The following is a 21,197-nucleotide window of genomic DNA, read 5'->3' as shown; positions in this document are numbered from 1 at the left end:
CATGAATTATTTGTCAATGAATATTACAAAATTATTTGAAATATATCGTACCACCCACTTTTTCCAAATTGGCTTTTGGAAAGTCCCTTTTTTCTGAATAAGAACTTAATTATCAACTGCTTTTATTGTATTATATGCATATAGCTGCATGTAAATTATTATAAAACAATAATTAGAAAAATGTAGTTGTTAGACGGCAAAGAAAACAAAAACAAGAATAACATATTTGCAGAATTAGGAACTGTATTATCATCTAAGACAAACATAATCTCTTGATACTGATGAATTTATAATAGTGATACAAAATTTTCCCCTTCATTCCTTTTTTATATGACATAATTCAACATCAAGCTGAAATAGAATAAACCTCTTTCAAAGATCTTGTGGCATACCAAATAGGATAGAAAAGTCGCAGGAAAAAGATGAACCAATGCCTTACATTTTACGCCAAATCCATATTAAAACACATTCCTTAATTTTGAAGTCCCTACTTTCTCTCATCACATAACAAACAGAAACATTGAATATAATTTCAGATTTCAGAACAGACATTTGTGTATGTGTAGGCCCTGCACTACCACCTCAAAAGCAACGCTGATTAGAAGAGTATCCATGAAATACCTCTTTATGTTAACCTTCAATATCAGCCAAATCAAATCACCATTCCAACACATCCAATGATAAATTTAAACATAAAACACAATGTCAAATCAAATCATGAACACATTAAACATTAAAAAACATAAACCTTAAATCACCTATGGAGCAGACCTAGCTGTTATATGTTGAAGAAAATCTGGCTGAGTTGTTTAGCAGTAAAAGGATTTCGAATTCAATAATCTGCCATTGAATACAAATTCATTAAACGCTTGGCAGATATGATCGGAACTGAAAGGACAAGGACAATTAGAAACCTCTGGTGGACTAGTAATGTCAGAAATCAATGACATTTGAAAACAGGACACCAATGGCTACACTGTAGTAATCTGCTTCACTGTATAAAGAAATAAAAGAATGCTATATATTAAGAAAGAAATGAGAATTGTCACTAACCATACTTATCAATGTCATAAAGAATAATGACACTCGGTGGTGGCTTACACGGATCTTTGTCAAAAAAATATAGAAGCCTTGGGATTTGTACGATACAGCAAACCAGCAAGGAAAATACAAAATTATTGAGGGCAAAGCATCTCTGTGATTGCAAATGAACAAAACATAAAATAAAAAATGTTCTAAAAGTTTAAAGCATATGTGTAGTTCAGACATGTGATCTCTTACAAATAATCTCTTACAGTTAAATTTATAATAATTCCTCAAAGTTTCTAGTTTGTTCATTGTTCTAAAAATGTGGCGTGTATTGAAACTGTACAGCCAAAAATTGATCGCTGACAGAATGAGTGGATCCAACAAAGTCATAAAGTGAGAGTTATGACATAGGAAATAAAAGTGCATTGAGGCCATAATGGAGTAACATTTTTCTCTCCAGGAATTTCCTGATAAAGAGCAGTAGCACAGAAAAAGGAACAAGAAAAAGAAGATTAAGCAATTCCCCAATGTTCACGCAAACCCCACATTCAAATTCCCTGCTCCATTCTCTTTCTTCCATTGCACAACATATGGGGGCTGTGGTATCTAAATTTCAGATTTTAGAAACATAACCGAAGACAAATAGGGAGCAAAAAGCAGGTGTAGGCCCTGCAACACCAGCTCAAAAGCAATGCTGATTAGAAGAGTATCCATCATCTCCCTACTCTTTTTCTCTCTTTGCTACCTCTTTACATTAACCTTAACATTTTCATTCCTGTCTCCCTCTTCAGTCTCCATGGCTCCACCATTTTGTCTTTTGACCAAACTCCCTTTTCTCTGGGCAATTCCATCCCAATATTGCTGCTGTTCACACTGCAGACTTTGCCTCACCTTTGCTTCGTAATGGTAGACCTCACACACTAGTGGTAAATATTTGGATTCCAGAACATGCCCATGTGTGCTCGTCTCATGCACCTATATGCCTTTAAGAGTTCCTGAAACATTCACCTTCTTAAGGATTTAACTTCGTCCTCTTTCTATTTTTCTTGTTAGCATGTTTCCTTAAAATAATTTGTCTACATATACTCCTTTGCCAACCTTTCCAACAGTCCCCTCTAGCAGCTATTTGCTCTTTGCCTCTCCTCTCTGCCAGACAGAATAAAAAAAATTGAAATATTGGCTTTTTGTGCGATTGAAGGTTGCGTGTTGTTCATCAAAATGTTGAGAAAAAGTAAGAGAGTAAGCTTCAGTCCTGACGTCAATGAGAAACCAACCATGTTTCTCAAACATAGCGTATTAGGAAACAGGAAGAGGGTCATTGGAAGTTGGAGTTTCACAAGAATGTCCAAAGACCCTTTATTGTCACCTGTGAGATTCCTACTACGACTTGGAGAAAAGGTAGCAAATTCCATTAGAGTTGTTTCTATGAGAAGGAGATCCTCCAGAAAGGTTTCTTCATCCACTTTGGTAAGGTCGCGTTCACTATCCGACCCTAACGACTCATCATATCGTGCTAAGGCTGTAGAAGATTGCATTCAGTTTTTACATTCTTCTTCGTCCAGGGAGAGACCAAGTTGAGTCTCTCCATGCAAATCACGGTTTGGAAAGTCTTCTCAAGGCTGCTGCTGCATGCAAGAGATGTATTATCGTGTATGTATATTAAAAGGGATATGCTTTCTTGATTTCACGTGTCATGTTCATTAGTTCAAAATTAGAGGTCAATCCTTTTCATGTCTCATTAGCAGCAAAGACATTATTTGCATAAAACATCGGTTCAAATCAAAGTTTGAATTGCGGACTGTACAAGTCTTTTCAGTTTACTTGAATACATTAACGTGTTTATCAGTTTTCATTTATTTCTTCACCTGAAAACCTTTTCTTAACCATGTTATTGGATATTTCCCTCAGAATAGTTTATTTCATTCCCGACATGGTTTAACCGGATCTGAATAATTTACACAAATAAATTATTGGTTCTTCCCAGAATTGGACGAGTTTCTCGATTTTAACTTGGTCTTGCTCCAAACATTAAAATTTGAATTATGTATCAATCAATTTCTTGCATTGTGTTTTTCTATATCTGATAAAAGGATGGTTTTTATGGAAATAGAAAAAGCACCCAGTAAAGAAAAAAAGACAAACTCCAGACCGACTTGAATGGACTGTTAAAGTTAAACTTGGAATTATCGATAGTGAATTTTAATACATCTGCCGAAATGTTTCTCTTTCTATTATTTAATATAGTTTTGTATTTAATTGAAATCATTATATCAAAAATTATTTTGGAGATATACTTACTTTTTGACATTATCTTATCTTGGACCCCTCTCATTTTGCATGGGAAATTTTGTATAAATAACACTTTATTAATTAATTACGATAGACCCCACAGCCCAAAGACAGGAACTTCCACTTTCTAGGCTTCTGTTGTATAACACACTTGGAAAGGAAAGCAATTGTAACCATACGCTGAAAAATCTGTGAATTATCCCAATCTATCAACTTTCAACCATGCTTTGACCACAGCACTACAAAATCACCCCACACTGTCCAACGAATCCATCCAAATTCTATTCATTGCAAGTCATGCTAATCATTGTTCTTAAACATGAAAATGAGCTTAGATAAACAATTTACAAATTACGAATAGCGGCAACGTATTAATATCAACCATTGGATAAATTAAAAATGTAATGATTACACCAAGAGCACGCAAAGTTCGATTGCTCCTGCGCACTGGCAGGGTCAAGTGCGACGTGCAATCCCCAGTGGAAAAGACAACAAAAAGAATCGAGCAAACAAGTGCTTGCTAACGACATCTTGTTTATCTTGTCTCGTTTCCTTGTTTTTGTTGAAATTTGCTGATTTAAAGCAACATCCTAACATCGTCAACATCAGCCAGTGAAAATTTTACATGTTTAGATGATTTTTACCTTAGAATTATCTGTATTCATTTCAAAAATTGTTACAACAAAAGACTAGTCAGGCATGCAATGATGGTACAAGAGAAAAGAAAGTGTTAAAGTTCACACGTACGTTAATCATTTATAATCGAAAAACACAGTTCCAAATGACATTATGAATAAACAGTGTAGCACGATCAAGAATCCAACGAGAGGTTTTCAGGTTCTCGAACTCCTTGATTGGAGGCCTTTTTTAGCTCCAGAGCTCTCTTGTAAGGTGGAGCGATTGGGGGTTGTACAGGATCCAAGCTCTGATATGTCCCCCCATCAACTTTAGGTAGTGGATATGAGCGATCAGAATCATAACCTCTGAGGTCACCACAAGCTAGAAATGGGATATACACCTTATTAGGACCTTCCAACCATCCACTACAACAATCTGAAAAACCACATGCATCAGTTACTGGAGACCAAAGCCATGAAAAATAAGTCTCCTGGTGATACAATGAAAACAACAAAAGATATTTCTCAGAGTCATTATTATTTTAGCTTACAATATTCAGGATTAACTTTATGAGGTTGAATTTTATAGTCTATAATTGCATACAAGATTTACTATAAGGACGAACATATACCTGTATCATCTACCCCTGAGGGACTTCCAACCTTCTCAAGAAGGCGATGCAGATCTTTTGGATTGAATCCTTCAGGAGGAGAATAGTTTTCACAGACTGCAAATGCCTCTGGAAGGGTGAAAAACCTAGAATTAGCTCAAATACTAGTCAAATAGAATTACCCACTTCCTAACATTTTTAAGCATACCTTTGCCAATGTTAGTGTGATAAAAACTAGCTTAAACACTTGTAACTGCAAGGTGTCACGGCTATATTAAACAAGTAGTACTTTTGAAGTTAACTCCAGAAGAGGCTACAGCTATATTAATCAAGTAGTATTACGAAGTTCATAACTTCATAGACATTTGTTACAAGATAGAAAAGCTTCTGTTCAAATCTAATTAATGTGACGACTGTCAATTACTATGTGATGTCATGACTGCAAATTCCTAAACACAGTAATTGTCATAATAAAAAAGAAACTATAAAGAGGGGAAAAAGTATGCAAAGCAAAAAATAGCAAGCATTGAGAAACTAAAAATCCTTACCAATGCTAGAATTGCGGCTGCTTTTTGGTTTTGCAAATGTCACTACAGGAAAGAATAACTTTAGCTGCAAAGCAGAGACGACAGAGGTTGTCATGATGATTCTAGGGTTATAGAAAAATAAATAAATTCAGAAAAACTATGTAACAGAATAAGACCAGGTAATTTTGAGAGACAATGATAAAACTTTGCCACTTTCCAATTATTTCGAAATGAATATTTGGCAGAAAGTGGAACTACGAAACAATTTCACAATTCAACTAAAATTTTAGATTGGGTAATGAGTAGGATCAAATTCCAGCCAGACAAAAGGCATACTCAGTCGTAGAATCGATTCACAAAATTTATCTTATGTGAGTGCAATTATTTTGTTTATCACGAAGCAATGGTGTTTCTTTTCTTTCAAAGTAAAATCATTTTGTAGAATTTTGGTGTAACTCTTTGAAAGACTTGTCATTCACACAAAAAAAAATACACATTATACGATGTGACCTAAATGCCAAAGGCAGAAATATTATGTGGTATTTGAATTACTTATAATGCTTTCAAAGGTTTGCAGCCCTTGTTCATTCTTTAATCATATCACTTGTCTATAGATGTTGCCAAAAGCTAACTGAAAGTTGGATGACTGCGAGGCATGAATGTAAAACATACTTGCAGTAATGTCAATTATGCACAAGCACACAAGTCTTCATTTCTAAAATCTCATGATACGGTGAAACTTCAAATACCTGACAATACAGAAGGCTCGTGTCCTTTCCTCTAAATATCTTTGCAATAAACTTTCCTCCTTCCTTAAGTACATGAGTAACAATTGTCAACCCCTGCAAGGATACCAATAAGCATCAATCTGCAACAAAAACCTAACAAGAGGGGCAAATAAAACCATGCAACTCTTTGCTAATCAAGGAGTATACAATTTAATATAGATCATCTCCTGTGTATGCTGCTTACTAGACATGAGAGTAGATGGACTGAAAATAGATATCAATAATCAATTAATCCTTGTTTCACAACAGGGAAAAGAGAAACCGATGGAGTAATCATTGATTTTATATACCCTTCAAATTTATTTTCTCATCGCCAGTTTGCAATAATGATAATGTGAACAGAGACTATCCAGATCGAAAAACAATAAAAGGCGCAAACAATAAGAAAGGGACAAAGATTAAATACTTACTGCAAGTATGAGTTGGGATTGTACGAACTCATCCATGTCGTGAAGCCCAGTAACTGCAAAAGTCAAAGCTTGATTTCTTAAACTACAAATAAATTAAGAGATTTTGTACGCATGTTTACAATTGACATAGAATAACAAACGAGAGGCAATAATTCAGGCTGGTTGGGTCCTTGATTAAGGCTAAAAACAAAAATGTCAAACTGTATGTAGCTTTTCATAAATGTAGTTCTCATGTCAAATTGCACAACTTCAAACATAAATATTGTGTATGAAGAAATTAATCAGTTAAATTGAGCATTTTCTTTACCATCAGGAGCACCATCACAGACAACCAGGTCAGCCTTGCAGCCATCGAAATGTCTAATGACCTGAATAAATCAAGAGAAGGAAGAGGGGCTCACAAACTTAATTCCAATGGTCATTTAAGTAATTTAATTGATGGAAAAAAAAACAGCCTCCAATAAACCAGTTCTTTATAATTCTTTCAAATTTCAACAAATTGTAGACTCCAGCAGAAACGATTTGTTATGAACATCATGAGACATACTTGTGCATTTTGAATCCATACATACAAACTAAATTGATTTTGTAAAGCTGGAAATTAAATCTCTTTTTTGTCACACTATGCATTTCTGCCATTCTCTCTAAAACATGCAACATATGCAGACCACAATGTTGATAATGTTTTGTTGAGTATTATATTGGGTTTATTCTGATTTTGGGGAAATTTGCCCAAGCAATGACAATGGACACATAGGCTTTACAAACAACAATAATATCTAGCTGTTATTTTACATGAGTGAAAAGTGTGATTTATAGCATGGTTAAAAATGCAGTGCTTTTCTTTTCCTCTCTTCCATTTCCATGCTTTGCTCATTGTTATGGTTCTGGTTTATGGTTTGGACTGATGTTCCTTTAACAGAAAGCAGCATATATAGTTGTAATTCAAATGATAGAGAAACAAATATAATAAATGAAACTCGTAATACATACACATGTTTCATTTACGTAAAATATTTAAAAGGAAACTATGAAATTTCTCAATGAAATTTGAGGAGGCAACAAACTGAAAGAGACAGGTATATTTTCTATCTCTGACAAGATATGTAGCTTACTCAACATGTATCCAAAATATTATATAATTATCCATCAAAAAAATTATGGTAATACTGCTATATGTACCACTTCAGCTGTTCGAGCATTAGTTATATCTCCCTGCACCTGAATGACACCTTCAATTGGAGCCATTGGTTGCAAATCAATAGCAACAATAAGAGGAAGATTTTCACCACTGCATACATGATGCAACAAGAAATTGATGATGTTGATAGAGACAGAGCGATAATATAAGTGATTAAATAGGAGACATTCTTCTATAAAAGAAATAATTTATTTAAGCACCGAAAATTGAGTTTGGAGGATAGAGAAGAAAAAAAGAAGAAATCACTGAAGGAGAGCTACTCAATCCATCAGCATGTCTGTAAGGGAAACTCCCTTGAAAATCCAAAGGTTTAAACCATCAAGAAGCCAAATGCCTAATTTATCCCATGTCAGCATTTCATCCAATAAAAGCTACATAGAAGATGAGTTATACTCCAACCCTGTGCCCCAAACTGTAGCATACATTGTTACCACAACTTTAGCTTCTTTACATCAACTAAAACAATTTAAGCTTCCCAAAATATATGATAAGAAAACCAAGTGGTGGACACTATATTCACCAAAAACGTCAAGCTAAATGAGTTCATAAAGAAATAGAATTAAAACAATGTAAGAACAGATGATATACTAATTTCTTTCCTTTGTCTTGATGAAAGTCATATTTTATAATAACAATAAAAATACAGTCATCAGTTGTGCGTGATGACTAACAAAAATGAAAACATTAAGTTTGATAGAGCTTAATTTCAATCCTAAGTCTTCGCATGAATCTGCAGGTGAGAAACAATGAAGAAAAGCTACTGCCCTGATATGTGTTATGTGAGAGCAAACACTATAGAATTTTCAAAGAAAGCCAACTTACTTTGAATCAGGCGCAAGCTTGGCTGGGAGATACAACTTACGACTCAAAACCTGCATATAAGAACTTAAGTATTGTGATGGTGATCAAAAAAGACATGCGAATGCATGGACTAGACTGCTTTCCCACCCTCTGAATACATGTTAGTTTGTTAAGAGTTTGTATGACATGGCAATTAATATTTCATCACAAGTACCTGACTCCAGCTACCCGGGGCAGCACACAAATCTACAACACGCTTCACTCCTGCAAAAAATAAAAAATTAATCTCAAACAGTGTCTCAGCGGAAAAAATATTCAACAAACCCAAAAGGCCAAATACAGGCTTTTGTGGAGAAAGACAGACATCCCACCTTCAAAGATGTTGAATTCCTCATCTATCTGAAGGAGTTTAAAGGCACTTCGAGCACGCCAACCTTCCTCTTTTGCTTTCCGATAATAGATATCCTGAAAACCAATTTACCTAAGCATGAATGCACCCTAAAAAAGAACACTTATGTAGGATAAAAATCAAACACACCCTCTTATCCCTTGAAGCTCTCCCCATACTCTATCGTTCACTTGCCCTGCCACAAATTAAGCAAAACAAGTCCCTGACACCAACAATTGCCAAAAGAAATTAGAACAATGCAACTGAAATAAAAACAAGAAATTTAAAAAGAATAAAATAAAAGTTTCTTTCCATCCTTTTAGCCATTTTTTCAAACACCTGGTGCACATACAGAAAATCCTCCTTTCACATTTACATTACATAGTTTAAAAGCCCCTAAATTTTAACCCCCAGAAAATTACAACTTACACGGACTCAGAATTTTACAAAACTCTACCAAGCCCCAGAATTTTACAATCCTAATATTGAAAAGAAAACCATGCACCTTTTAACTTGAACGATCCAACGATCACCTCTCCAACCATACAGCACATTCACTAGCTACCTAGGTTATGTTATATATTAAATAATATATGCCCGAAGCCGAATTGGATAATATTGCAACAGTAACCGGGTCAACCCGTGTTCACAACCTATGACGGCTCAGAATCTGAATCAAATCGCAATTCGCGCTCACCAACAACTCGTCACAAACCCTAAACCCCAATTGTTGAACCCTTTACTATCACTCCTCACGAACTCTAAAAATGCATTCTTTCACCTCCACAACCAAATGCCTTACACGGTTTCTCCCAGAACCACTACACCTTCACCAACGCCCTCAAGGCCTGCTCCTCCCACCACTCTCGCTCCAAAGCATTCTAAATCCACGTGTGTCTCCTCAATTCGGGTCACTACCTCGCCAACTAAGGTACCGTCTCCGCCTCAAACCTCTTCTGATAAATTTCCTCACCCGATGTCGTTTCATGGAGCTCACTAATATTGGGCGTCGCCCAATCGGGCTTCGAGGTCCAAGCTCTTCACTGTTTTTCCAAAATTAACTCGATGCCCAAAATTGTCAAACCCAGTGCAGTCACCCTCGTGGGCGCGTTGTGCGCGTGTTCATCTCTCAGGGCTCTGAGACTCAGCAAGTCCGTTGACCCTTACGGCGTGAGGTTGATTGCCAGCGCCGATATTGTTTTTGACAACACGGTGTCGTACCTGTATGCAAAAAATGGGTCGTTGAAATATGCCAAGAGCCTGTTTGATAAAATGTCTATGAGGGACATGATTTCTTGGACCACTTTGTTGATGGGTTACGCTGCGACGAGGCTTTTGATGTGTTAAAACGAATAGTGCAGAAACAGAGCCTAAGGAGGCAACAATAGCGTGTGCTTCTGTTACAGCATTGGGTTTGGGGCGGTGAGTGCATTCATATATTGACTGACGACACGACCTTGTGGTAGATGGAAATATCGGGAATGCTTTGCTAAACATGTATGTGAAGCATGAAGACATGCAAGTGGGGTTTAGGATTTTGACATGATTGTGCACAAGGATGTTATAGCATTGTGCTCTATAGCCTTGCCATGAACAGTTATGGGAAAAGAACATTGGAACTATTTTCATGCATGTTGATTGAAGGGGTTGAGCCTGATGAGGAGGATAAGGGAGGATCATTGAAGTTTTCACATGGAGAATGGTACCAAGAATGATGTAACCTCCTAACCTCCTGAGGTTGATATTGAGTACCGGTCTAATTACTCTGTCCATATGTAGAATCGATTTATGATTTATCTCAATTTGCAGTTCCAACGTATATTCTGGTATATCAGCAGAGAAGTATTCCGCCAATTTTCTCCTTTATTGTACTTTCTGGAACTTTTGCATGGAATTCATTCAGCTGAAAAAATTCTACACGAATTCGAAATAAAACTTCGTTATTTTTTTTTCTGACACTTGACTATGATATGACTCATTGTCGTCTCATCAAATTCCATTAGGACGTGAATGGATGCACCATACCTTCAGTTTAATTGGTAACAAGTTAAGGATGAAATATATACGTGAGAGTTGTAATGGTCGACCTGAGTATGAAAGTCGGCTGAATTGGAAGTAAAATGTATGAAGAATCTTATGAGCAAGCTCTGTATATTTTTTGTTTCTTGTTAAAACTCCTGCTCCATTGTAATAAAGAAAGGCAAATGTATCTTTGAAATGATGGGAGACTTACTAATTTTTCAGTAAATATATTCACTTGTAGGATCTTTCTTTTAATTGCATTAATGGAAGATATGATCAGCTGGGGCCTGAGATTATAATTTATAGTATCGATGGTCTCTTTCGTAGAATATGTAATTGGTGATTTGGTTGGACTGCATAAACCATAAAGACGAAAGCAATGATTTTGGTTCAAAAGAAGGTTGGACTTCACCCCTTTCAATGTAGCTTCAATTGGTTCCGCCTAGCTCCCCCAAGAATTGATTGCTGCCCAGCGCTTCAAACCCTGGTTCATCTTGAGTCAGCATTGCCTCGTGCTTCCAGGTTCAGCCTAGGTCAGCCTCCAAGGAAAAAATTGAAATCAATTTGGGCACAGGACTCTTTTGCTATGCGTTTTGACCAAAAGGTGATGGATCAAAGCCCTGATTTGCAAGGACAGCCCCTTTGAAGAGGGGTATCTCTACAAAATTTAAAGATAGAAACAGGGTTAATGTCTAAAATCACAAAGCAAGAGACCTATCTAGTTGTGTGTAAACTAACCTACCTACTTCATAAGAAGAATAAAAATATAGTACCTGTAGAAAAACAAAACTATTTGTCAGAAATGATAAAACAAAAATTACACCAACTAAAATAAAAATATTTTAAACTAGACTATACTAAGTCTGAGAGGGAAATATGTATGAATTGAGTATAATCTCAGTTTTAATATACTTTACATTTAATATGGTTTTTATTTTTCTCACTAACTTAATGTTGTAAAATAATTTTGTTGTTGGGACAGTGATAAAATGTAAGATGCGTAATGGCAGACACAATTCTAAAATCAAAACTTTGAATAAATTAAAAGAGAAACAAATTCAAAATAGATGCGGAAGAGATACAGAAATTTTTCAATATAAAAAATCAAACTTTTAAACCACTTATTAAATAAGAACAATTTAAAAAATAAGAGGAATAGAAGTACATATTCTTAAAAAAAAAAAACCCTAAATTGTAGGCTAAGAAAATTAAACCCCATTTTTAGAGAAGGCCAATACTGGTCTTGGGATCCGAAAATAAAATAACAAGTTAAATGAAGTGTTAATAATTAGTCATCCATTTGTCTATACCATTAATAATCTGTATTATTGAATACGCTTTTTTAATTATTTTATTTTTTTCATCTTCTAATAAAATAATTTTATTCTTTAATAAATGATAAATATTTTTCTATTTCATAAAAGAGGTTTTTAAATAATTTTTTATGTTGAAAATAACTATATAATTTTTATATTTAAAAATAAGTACTACATACATTTCTTAATATTTATTAAAAAGCAAAATTTAACTTATTTTACAAAATTAATTTATAACACGTTTCATTTATATTATAAATTAACTTTATTTTTAGTTAATTCAAAACTTTTAATTAGTATTGTCGAAATAAGTGAATTTTGTTTAAATCTGACCTGATATTAAAAAAATAGATAACATGTCAGTTAAAAATGGATTTGTCTTTACAATCCAGTCTAATCCAGCTGTTTTTTTTTCACTAAAATTATAATATCACGCTGATTTATTTTTTTTAAATTTTATATAAAATCATATTGATATTGATGTTGTAACTATTTCTTATGATGTTATAACTATTTCTTATAAAACGTGTATCTTGTGATAAATTTTAGTAGTATGGTTTATTTTAATTATTATTTTTATCATACAAATATATGTTTAAGTGTGTCTTTTCACCTGTCCATATAGTAAAGTAATGTAATTATGAAAATGATTATCTAGTTATCTTTTTATCAATATTTTGCAGTCAAGATATAGTAAACTAGTTTTTTTTCAATATTAAAATCTCTTATATATGTTTAATTTAAAATATATGGTTCCTTTGGGAAAAGATGAATATATTATATATTATTCTCGTTGTATGAACATAGAGAAAGTATATTAATAAAATAGAGAAGTGGATTAAATTAATGAGACAAGCTTTTCATTTTATAAATTGTATAAGAGATGAAACTTTCAAAAGCTCTACTCATTTTCTTAAATCACTTCCTCTTTCTAAAAACTTTGTACTCTATTCTTTTTTGCATTTTTAGAGTCAGTAGATTGTCCATTAGGTGGTGTACAAGCGTTCACAGTGTAGAAAACTTTGATTTGGACCGATCAATTTTTAGATTTCTAGCTGTAAGTCGTTCTTCACTGTTTTGGAACCTAGATTAAGCATCTGCTGGTTGCATGTGCCTTTTGCCTTCTTTCTTCCAATTCTTGTCCAATTCTAGTTATAAGAGTTATTCTTGATTGTAGTTTTGTGGTCTGTAAGGTGCTGCCTAAACTCTTTGTGACTCTGGGTACTGTAGAGGCGGGTCTTTGAGTTGAGCTGGAAAGACTCAAGGTAAGGAAAGCTAGGTTATTCTGGTTTTATAGTTCAATATATATGTAGGAAGTGAATTTTATGATATGATACTGATTTCTCTAGAACTTTGTTTTCTGCATTATTGAGTTTTATGCGTTGGAATGATGAACTGTGAATTGTGGTTTTAATTTGATTTTGTGGGGATGTGCAACTATGATTAAGTAGGTTAGATGATTGTATGTAGTTATTAGTAACTAAGTTTAAAGTTAAAAGAATTAGGGTATGTTAGGCCATTTTGAGGATGTGAAGTGATTTGGATATCTAGGGGTCATGGACTAAGTTGAGTTGTAGGCAATGTTTAGGTAAGTCATTTGAGACTTATTAGTAATGCCAAAATGGTCAAGAGCATATTTTAAAGGGTAAATCAAGATTTAGGTCTCTAAGGTGATGAAGTTGATGTTTTAGAGTGCAAGCTAGTGCATAATCACATTATAATGATGTTAGGAATGTTTATGACCACTTAGACAAGTTTAATTACGTATAAAACATGAATTAGGTGTGTTAGAAGTTGGATAAAATAACTAGAATTGGTAAAGGGTGAGTGAGATGCAAAATTTTGCAGAATTGCGTTTTGCAGATTTTGCAGACTCGTTATGCGAATGGTCTCGCATAGCGAGTCCTTACTAGAGGGCTCTCTCTGTTTGAGTCACTCGTTATGAGAAGTGGTGCGTTGTGTGAGTCACTGAACAATGTTGCTCCCTGTTTGATGATTTGCATAGCGAATCAGAGTTGCTTTGTGACTGGTGCACGTTTGGGAAAAATGCAAATTAATTAGAAAGGCGAACCTAGGGCGCTATGCGAGAGACTTAGGATCTGGAGTTTCTGGGTGTTAATTCGCACAACGAGCTTAGTCGTTGTGCGAATGTTTGGGAGGGGATGACCTTTGTCTGAGGGTTCACTATGTGAGTTGTGCTCGCTATGCGAAAATCCCCTGGTTTCGCGGTGCGACGGTGTGCGCTATGTGACTAGTCCAAGTGGGTTTCACTCTTTTTCTTCTCCCGTTTTGGATTGATTGGTGTTGTTTGCTTGGCAAAGTGTCATGTATGTTTACACTCTAAACATCATTCATGCTCAAATAGAGAAGAACGATGTAAGTGGCGAGAGTAGAGGGAAGTCCTTGTCTATAGTCTTAAAATTTAGTTATAGACTGGCATAAGGATTAACCTTGTATAGTGTTGGGGAGTGCAACTGAACTATACAAGTGCAAATACTACCGATAGTTCGACAGTTATACAAATCCGGATGAGTCGTGTTAGTATTTGATGCATGTTTAGAATTATATAACTTTTACTCTTATTAAATAAACATGATGGTACTAATAAATTGTGTTATATGATTATTGTTTGTTTATCTAACTCACCCTTTTGTTTGCTTGTGTGCTTGGTACTTCCTATTGCAATGATCATTCTTTGGATGTGAACAGAGGTTGATGAGGAGGCATTGAAACAGATTATGGAGAATAAGAATGAGAACGTTGATGCTTAGCTTTGAATAGATAAACAATCTCCTTTTACTTTAATGTTTAAAATATTGTAGCCTTTTGAATGACTAGTATTTTATACTTATAAACTAGTCTTTAACTATTCTTAAATATTATAATTGATGACTTTTATATTATATAGTTTCTATATAAATATAAATTCATTTCAGCATATTTCTTAAGAACGTTTCTCCTATTTCTGTAATAAAAATAATAATAAAAAAATGAAGCCTTTCTATTTTTCGTCTTCTTTATTTACAGCTATAACCGGGACCATAATTAATTTCGAACACTCAATTTTTGAGTTTAATATTTCAAGACATATATAAAGTTTAAACTATCCTTATATCTAGCTTTAGATTCTTATCCAATATCTTTATTTTATCTTCTATGACCACACAAATTATACGAATGTTTGAAACAAATCATTAATTATCATGTCGATAGAGTTATATACATAGTCATCTATTTTAAAATGGACTCAAATCTAGTTCATCTCTTTTTTAAATCTTTCTTTCTATTTGTCTTGTCATCGAAAAATTTGGACTTGAGAATGAATGTGCGAAATAGAAATCCCTTACCTAGAAATAATTAAAAGTAGTATTGTGAATATATCTTTACTATTTTTGTTTTTGTTTGGAGTTGTAATATACCAGAAAAAAAAAGAAAAAACATGATAAATGAGAAGTAAACTTTGGTGAAATAACTTCTTAAAACAGTCCAAAAAGAAAAATAATTCTAATAAATTTAATATATTTATAATTTAATAATTATAACATTAGAAATATAAATTAAATAAATTAATATTTAATTAAAATAATGTAATAATACAGTGTGATACAAAATTGAATTCGTTGTTAAAACTGCATTGAACTTGACATAGATGTTTTCCATTCAAATTCAGTTTTAAAACAATTCAATTTTAGAATGTGACTGAACATAACATTGATGTTTTCCATTTCAATAATAAATTCCAAATTTAATAAACCTTCAATTCACGTTGTGATGTTTACGCTGCCTGAGACTGGATATTTAGTGACATTTCAACAAACACGTTGCATGCAACATCACCGGAGTCAAAGTAAACTAAATACAGCTGAGTTAAAAGTGGACCCTCAGAAATTTTACAACCGAATTTAATATAATTAAGATGAATTAACTCGATTTATTGATTTGTAGAAATATAATTAAAGTATTTAATTATTTCATCAAGTTGTAAAATAATATTAGTTAGATCAAAGAGATTTTGAGTTTTCCTTCAATCTGAAAATGAAAGTTACTGTCAATAATTTAAATACATTTTATTCTTCATTAGAATGAAGTTCATCTCCCTCTTCGTAGCCAAATTTAATTTTTTTTGTCTTATTTCTATCTCTATTAGGTAACGACGATATATACTTATGTCGAGACGCTTTTTCTCATTATTTTTATATTAATTAGTTATTTTTATAAAGTAATAAAAAATATATTGCAAATGAAATATAATCTTATCAAATATTCAATATCAAAATAACACATTCAATTTCCTTAATATCCAATAATATTTAAAAAAAATTATAATTATATACATTTCAAATTAAAATATCAAATAAAATTTCATGAAAATTAAATATTTATTAAATTTATAACATTAATGAAACAAAATTGATAAAATTAACAACATTTTTAGAAAAACACAAAAAAAAAATATAAATTTAAAAGTATTTTAAATACTCTTTTTACTCTCATTCTTAAATTATAATGAAATCAATTTTTTTGAGATACTAATAAAATTACAATGCATCAATTAAATGAAATCACACAAATAACAAAGATTAAATTAATAATAATTAAAATTTAACATAAATCTTCTATTCTTTTATAATAATCATATAAAAATATCAAAACAATACATTTTACATGATAAAAATAAACAATAAATAATAAAATATGTGTTTTAGAAACAATTTAATATACCATGAAATTATATAAGGGAAAAGAAATATATAATTAAGAGTATGGTGAGATGAATATGTTTTAGAAATTTAAAAAAACTTTTCGAGTATAAACTAGTCCAACTATTCAAAAATAATAAAAATTACTTTAGTAAAATAAAAAAAATTATTCAAATGAAAAAAAATAACTATAAAAGAATTTTCAAAAATAAATAAAAATAATAAAAAATATTATAAATATTTAAATATAAAATATAAAAAATATATAATTTATATACACCTATTGACTACATTAAGGTTATAATAATAGAAAATTTATCTTAAAAAAAATATAAAAAAGGAAAGGTTATAAAACTAAAGATTAAAAATGATTACTTAATAAACTAAATATTTAAATAATTTAGACTTAAATAAGGACAGAAATTAGATGATGATGAGTATTAGAATCATTATGAAGATGAAAACAAGAGGAATATGTGTATTATTATCTCCATCTTTACATTCATTTGAAAAAAAAAATCAAACCCATATCAAATACTTTTTTATGAAAACGAAAATATATTCTAAAATATTCACGAGAAGACTAATTTTTTTATCATTCTTATTTGAATGAATAATACTACAAATACAAACAAACATTACTATAAAAATAATAATATTTAGATAATATTATTTTCACAACATTTAAATATCATACATATCATTATATGATTAATCTATAATAATGTATATTTATTTTTAATCCATAATAATATATATGACACATAAATAATATTCAAATGTTATAAAAAAATATTATCTAAATATATTATCTTACTAAGTTGCTATAGAATGAAAATAAGTTTTGGATATGGGTGTAATTGAATAAAAATCATTACACTTTTTTTGTTGAAACGAAAGATATCATAGGATATTTTGTACATAGAGAGCAGCCGCCTGACAGCATTAAACATTGTATACCTTAGTGTCTTGGTTTGAAATTCTGTGTCTGAGGATAAGATTGGCCGTGCATATACTATTCGCACCATCACTTCTCTCATCTGGATAAGGATTCCATTCTATCTACCTCTCAACGACCCCTCCATCATTTTATGTTCCATTGAATACTATTTTTATTTCCTCTTCTATCATCTCTTTCATATACTTACTTTTCATTCTTCGTTCTATTCCTCCAACCAAAACAAAACATCCTAATTATTCGTAATCCTCCTCGTTTCCTTCAACCTTTCTCAATGTCGCCTTTAAAATAGTTAGCAAGTATACGATGAAAGAGAAAGCCACTACGCTGCTATTGAAAAAGACATTATTTAATTTTCTTCTTTCTTTTTAACAGGATAATAATACTTAGACAACAATTTTTTGACAATATTTGAACATCATCTACGTATCAATATGTGATTGGTCCATGATAGTTTTTATGATTACTTTTATTGAATGTTGAGTAATTTTAGATCAATTACAGAATGACACATAAATGATGTTTAAATATTATAAAAAAAAATGTTGTCTAAGTATCATCGTACTTTTTAATATATCAGCAGTTATTTTTCTTTCTTCGCTTTTTTATATTTCTTCCTGACTCAAAACTATTGACTATTCTGCAAACCGACATTCGATTGTATTTGTCCCTAACATAACTTTTGGGTCCACCTCACATGGGATTTCAGGTCACATTCTATTTCGAGTTTCTTCTTATCTTATCCATTTCCTTCTTTTTTTTTTTCTTCTATTTTTTAAGTGATATGGGAAGAGTTCAATACAAATTCTATTTTGAGTTCTCTTGTCGTTAGGGAAAGTAACACGTCATGTTAATTTTCTGATATTTTAAATTCTATTTTTTTTAATGAGTATCATAGGAATACGAATTCTCTAGACATGAACAAAAAATTTCTTTCTTTTTCTTATTATTGATGTATTTTTAAATAGGAATACGTGGTCTTATGTAAATTCATTGAATCATAGTTTGCCTTACGTGTTATAGCTGGGCATTATTAGGTACTTAGAAACAACGAAGAAAAATGATGATAGAAAACGATAAAGGTTCTATTTGTTTTTCCAAATTAATGTACTTCATTTAAATTAAAGAAAAAGTAAAGTTTACATCAAAATAGTAAAATAATACAAAAAAACTATGAATGTTAATGAAGGATTGAGAATAATACTATATTTTAACTCCTTCAAACTAAGTATTTTTTATTTTTTTTGCTTTTATCACTCTCAAACTACATTAGTCGGAACAGAAATTGTTTTCTTTAAATAAACTTTCACAATTTAGTAGTTAAATTGTTTACTTTTACCACAAAGTTTATACCTGATATTCAATTGCATGACATGACACGACACAAATGTTATCATAGAATGCTTGTAATATGTTTGAAAAATGATGGTATAATAGAGGTTTAGGTGCAGAGTTTAGTGTAATATAAACTCTCAAGCACTTTAGCCTTGTGATAATTCACTGAATGAATCTAGCAAGTTTTTAAACTTGCATTTTACGACGTATACAATAGATATATAGAGGGAGGATGATCCTGAAGTTCACTTAGAAGACAAGAAGACAGATAAGGAAACAACAAAAGAGAAAAATAGAGATTCTGTTCAAAGATTTGTGTGCCTGCATCTCTTGCCTTCTCAATCTAGTGGTAGAACTTCCCATGAGCTGATAAGAATTGGGGTATGCATACCAATTTTCAGGGTTGCCAAACACTCTGGAATAAATCATCTCCCCAAACATTCCAGTCACAGGGTGCGTTTGAGAAGTGGCGTCCTCTTCTTGGTATGAACGAGAGCTGAAATAGTGACCTTGGTAAGGATTACGATATGGAAGACGCTGACCCCTTCGAGGTGGCGCTGCCACAAGAACTTGAGCACATGAAGCTGGTGGTCTTGGAGGTATCAAAACATCACAAGATGTTTTCCCTTCAGCTGTGGAATTGCCACGGCCATAGAGTGGAACCATTGTGCTATTGGATATAACAGCCTTGCAAACAGGGCACTGAGGGCGCTCAGCTGTTGTAAGAGAATCATGTTGGACGAGAAGCCACTTGTAGATGCACGGCCAGCAGTAGAGGTGGCCACATAGGGTCACCACTGGATCATGTGCAAAGTCTAAACAGATGTTACAGTCAAAACAACCATTGGAGTTTTCTGTTTCTGTCACAGCTTCTTCGATGGTTTTCAAATCCCCGGCAATGTATTGGTGAAGTGCCATGAAAATTAAGGATCTTCGTCCGTAGTGCTTCTTTAGTCCTGGAAACACCAAGAAAAAACAGCTTAATACAAAGGAACAAAAAACATCTAAAAACTGGAGAACTAATGAGATAAATGTAGTTGAAGGTAGCTATTAGTGACTGGGAAATCCACTCACTCAAGCAAGGACGGGTGACCGGATTAATTAAGTTAATAACTAAAACATAAAAATTCATAAGCAACAAATCAACCAACTCAAATGCATCATTCTGCAATCAGACAGATATAATACATTTTTTTTTTTACAAAAAGTGTAAACAAAGATGCCCAAAGCTGAAAGGTAAAAAATTACGCACATAGAGACATACAAGCTATGAGACAAAACCACAAAAACCCACAAAGGTGCAAGAAAAATGACCCTTTTAAGAAATCAATCAAGGCAAGCAGATGCAGTGAAAAACCAAAGACTAAATTGCATATGAAGATGCGAATCCTAGTTTCATCTTAACATCTACACTAGAAACAAGGATTCACTAAATATTCAGGCTTAGTGCGGGATGTCGGTAACCCAGAAACAGGAAGCCCCAACATGTTTTTCTGCATATTTACTAGCAGGGATGCTAGTAATGATAAGAAAAAAAGGCTTGATGAGGGGAAAAAGGAAAAATTGGCACATCTTGTATTGCTGGAAAAATATTTCAGACATTTCATAAAGTAAAAAAGTCTCAACAGTGATTGACTTTAAGATTAACGTTGAAAAGTCAGTAAAAGCACAAGATCTACCCAGTACAAGTTATATCAAAGGAGAGCATCCACAGAACCCCATTAATTCAAAAAGAAGAAATTGCAAAGCACAGACACAAGAAGAGAATGGTGATGGTAAAGAAAGACCATATATTTTACAAACCCAAAGAGCAAAGAGGAAAAGAAGAAGGAAATTACATACCGAGATGTTCAAAGAAAGCGGCTTTGGCTCTGCGGGACGTTTCGAATGGAGATGTAGACTGCGGATGAGTGTGTACGCCTGTTTGGAAGAAGTACTATATGTATATGCTTTTCTTCGATCAAAAAGTCAAAAACTTGAGATATTTTTCTTCTAAAGCTATTCTAGTGGGAAGCTTCTTTTATTATTATTACTTATACGTCTATGTAATTTTTAAATGGTCAGAACCCTTTAGTCGGATGGTAATTTCAGTTCAGTCTTCATTTTTATATTTGTCTCAATTGAATCATATTTTTATATAAAAATGAGTCAATTTTATGTTAAATGTTCTTAAACGCTATTAAATTTAGGTGTCATATTTATCTT

General features: G+C 32.6%; 3 protein-coding genes across 7 annotated transcripts; 1 reads left to right on the top strand and 2 right to left on the bottom strand.

The window, feature by feature from the left end:
- Positions 1-4,038: 4,038 nt before the first annotated feature.
- Positions 4,039-9,236, bottom strand: LOC106774474 (putative tRNA (cytidine(32)/guanosine(34)-2'-O)-methyltransferase). 2 transcript variants are annotated; one of them, XM_014661479.2, is made up of 12 exons: positions 9,167-9,236; positions 8,812-8,884; positions 8,645-8,738; positions 8,488-8,537; positions 8,295-8,344; positions 7,454-7,562; positions 6,579-6,639; positions 6,272-6,324; positions 5,823-5,915; positions 5,095-5,158; positions 4,568-4,675; positions 4,039-4,371 (listed from the first exon to the last, which is right to left on the bottom strand). In XM_014661479.2, the coding sequence occupies exons 2-12, from the start codon at positions 8,836-8,838 to the stop codon at positions 4,130-4,132; spliced, it is 951 nt and encodes a 316-aa protein (XP_014516965.1). In that variant the 5' UTR covers positions 8,839-8,884; positions 9,167-9,236; the 3' UTR covers positions 4,039-4,129. The 2 variants fall into 2 exon arrangements, with proteins under 2 accessions (XP_014516965.1, XP_022642456.1); XM_022786735.1 differs by lacking the exon at positions 9,167-9,236 and adding an exon at positions 9,091-9,136.
- A 163-nt stretch (positions 9,237-9,399) lies between these two features.
- Positions 9,400-10,515, top strand: LOC106774475 (pentatricopeptide repeat-containing protein At4g14170-like). Its single transcript, XM_014661481.2, has 2 exons — positions 9,400-9,592; positions 9,750-10,515. The coding sequence occupies exons 1-2, from the start codon at positions 9,429-9,431 to the stop codon at positions 10,006-10,008; spliced, it is 423 nt and encodes a 140-aa protein (XP_014516967.1). The 5' UTR covers positions 9,400-9,428; the 3' UTR covers positions 10,009-10,515.
- Positions 10,516-19,069: 8,554 nt separating this feature from the next.
- Positions 19,070-21,074, bottom strand: LOC106774504 (E3 ubiquitin-protein ligase RMA1H1). 4 transcript variants are annotated; one of them, XM_014661522.2, is made up of 2 exons: positions 20,835-21,074; positions 19,070-19,948 (listed from the first exon to the last, which is right to left on the bottom strand). In XM_014661522.2, the coding sequence occupies exon 2, from the start codon at positions 19,908-19,910 to the stop codon at positions 19,242-19,244; it is 669 nt and encodes a 222-aa protein (XP_014517008.1). In that variant the 5' UTR covers positions 19,911-19,948; positions 20,835-21,074; the 3' UTR covers positions 19,070-19,241. The 4 variants fall into 4 exon arrangements, with proteins under 4 accessions (XP_014517008.1, XP_022642488.1, XP_022642490.1 ...); XM_022786767.1 differs by lacking the exon at positions 20,835-21,074 and adding an exon at positions 20,672-20,815; XM_022786769.1 differs by lacking the exon at positions 20,835-21,074 and adding an exon at positions 20,679-20,815.
- Between the last annotated feature and the right edge of the window lie 123 nt (positions 21,075-21,197).

The sequence above is a fragment of the Vigna radiata genome, chromosome 10 (genome assembly GCF_000741045.1).
Source record: "Vigna radiata var. radiata cultivar VC1973A chromosome 10, Vradiata_ver6, whole genome shotgun sequence".
Taxonomy (NCBI): domain Eukaryota; kingdom Viridiplantae; phylum Streptophyta; class Magnoliopsida; order Fabales; family Fabaceae; genus Vigna; species Vigna radiata.
This window is presented reverse-complemented; position numbering and strand designations above follow the sequence as displayed.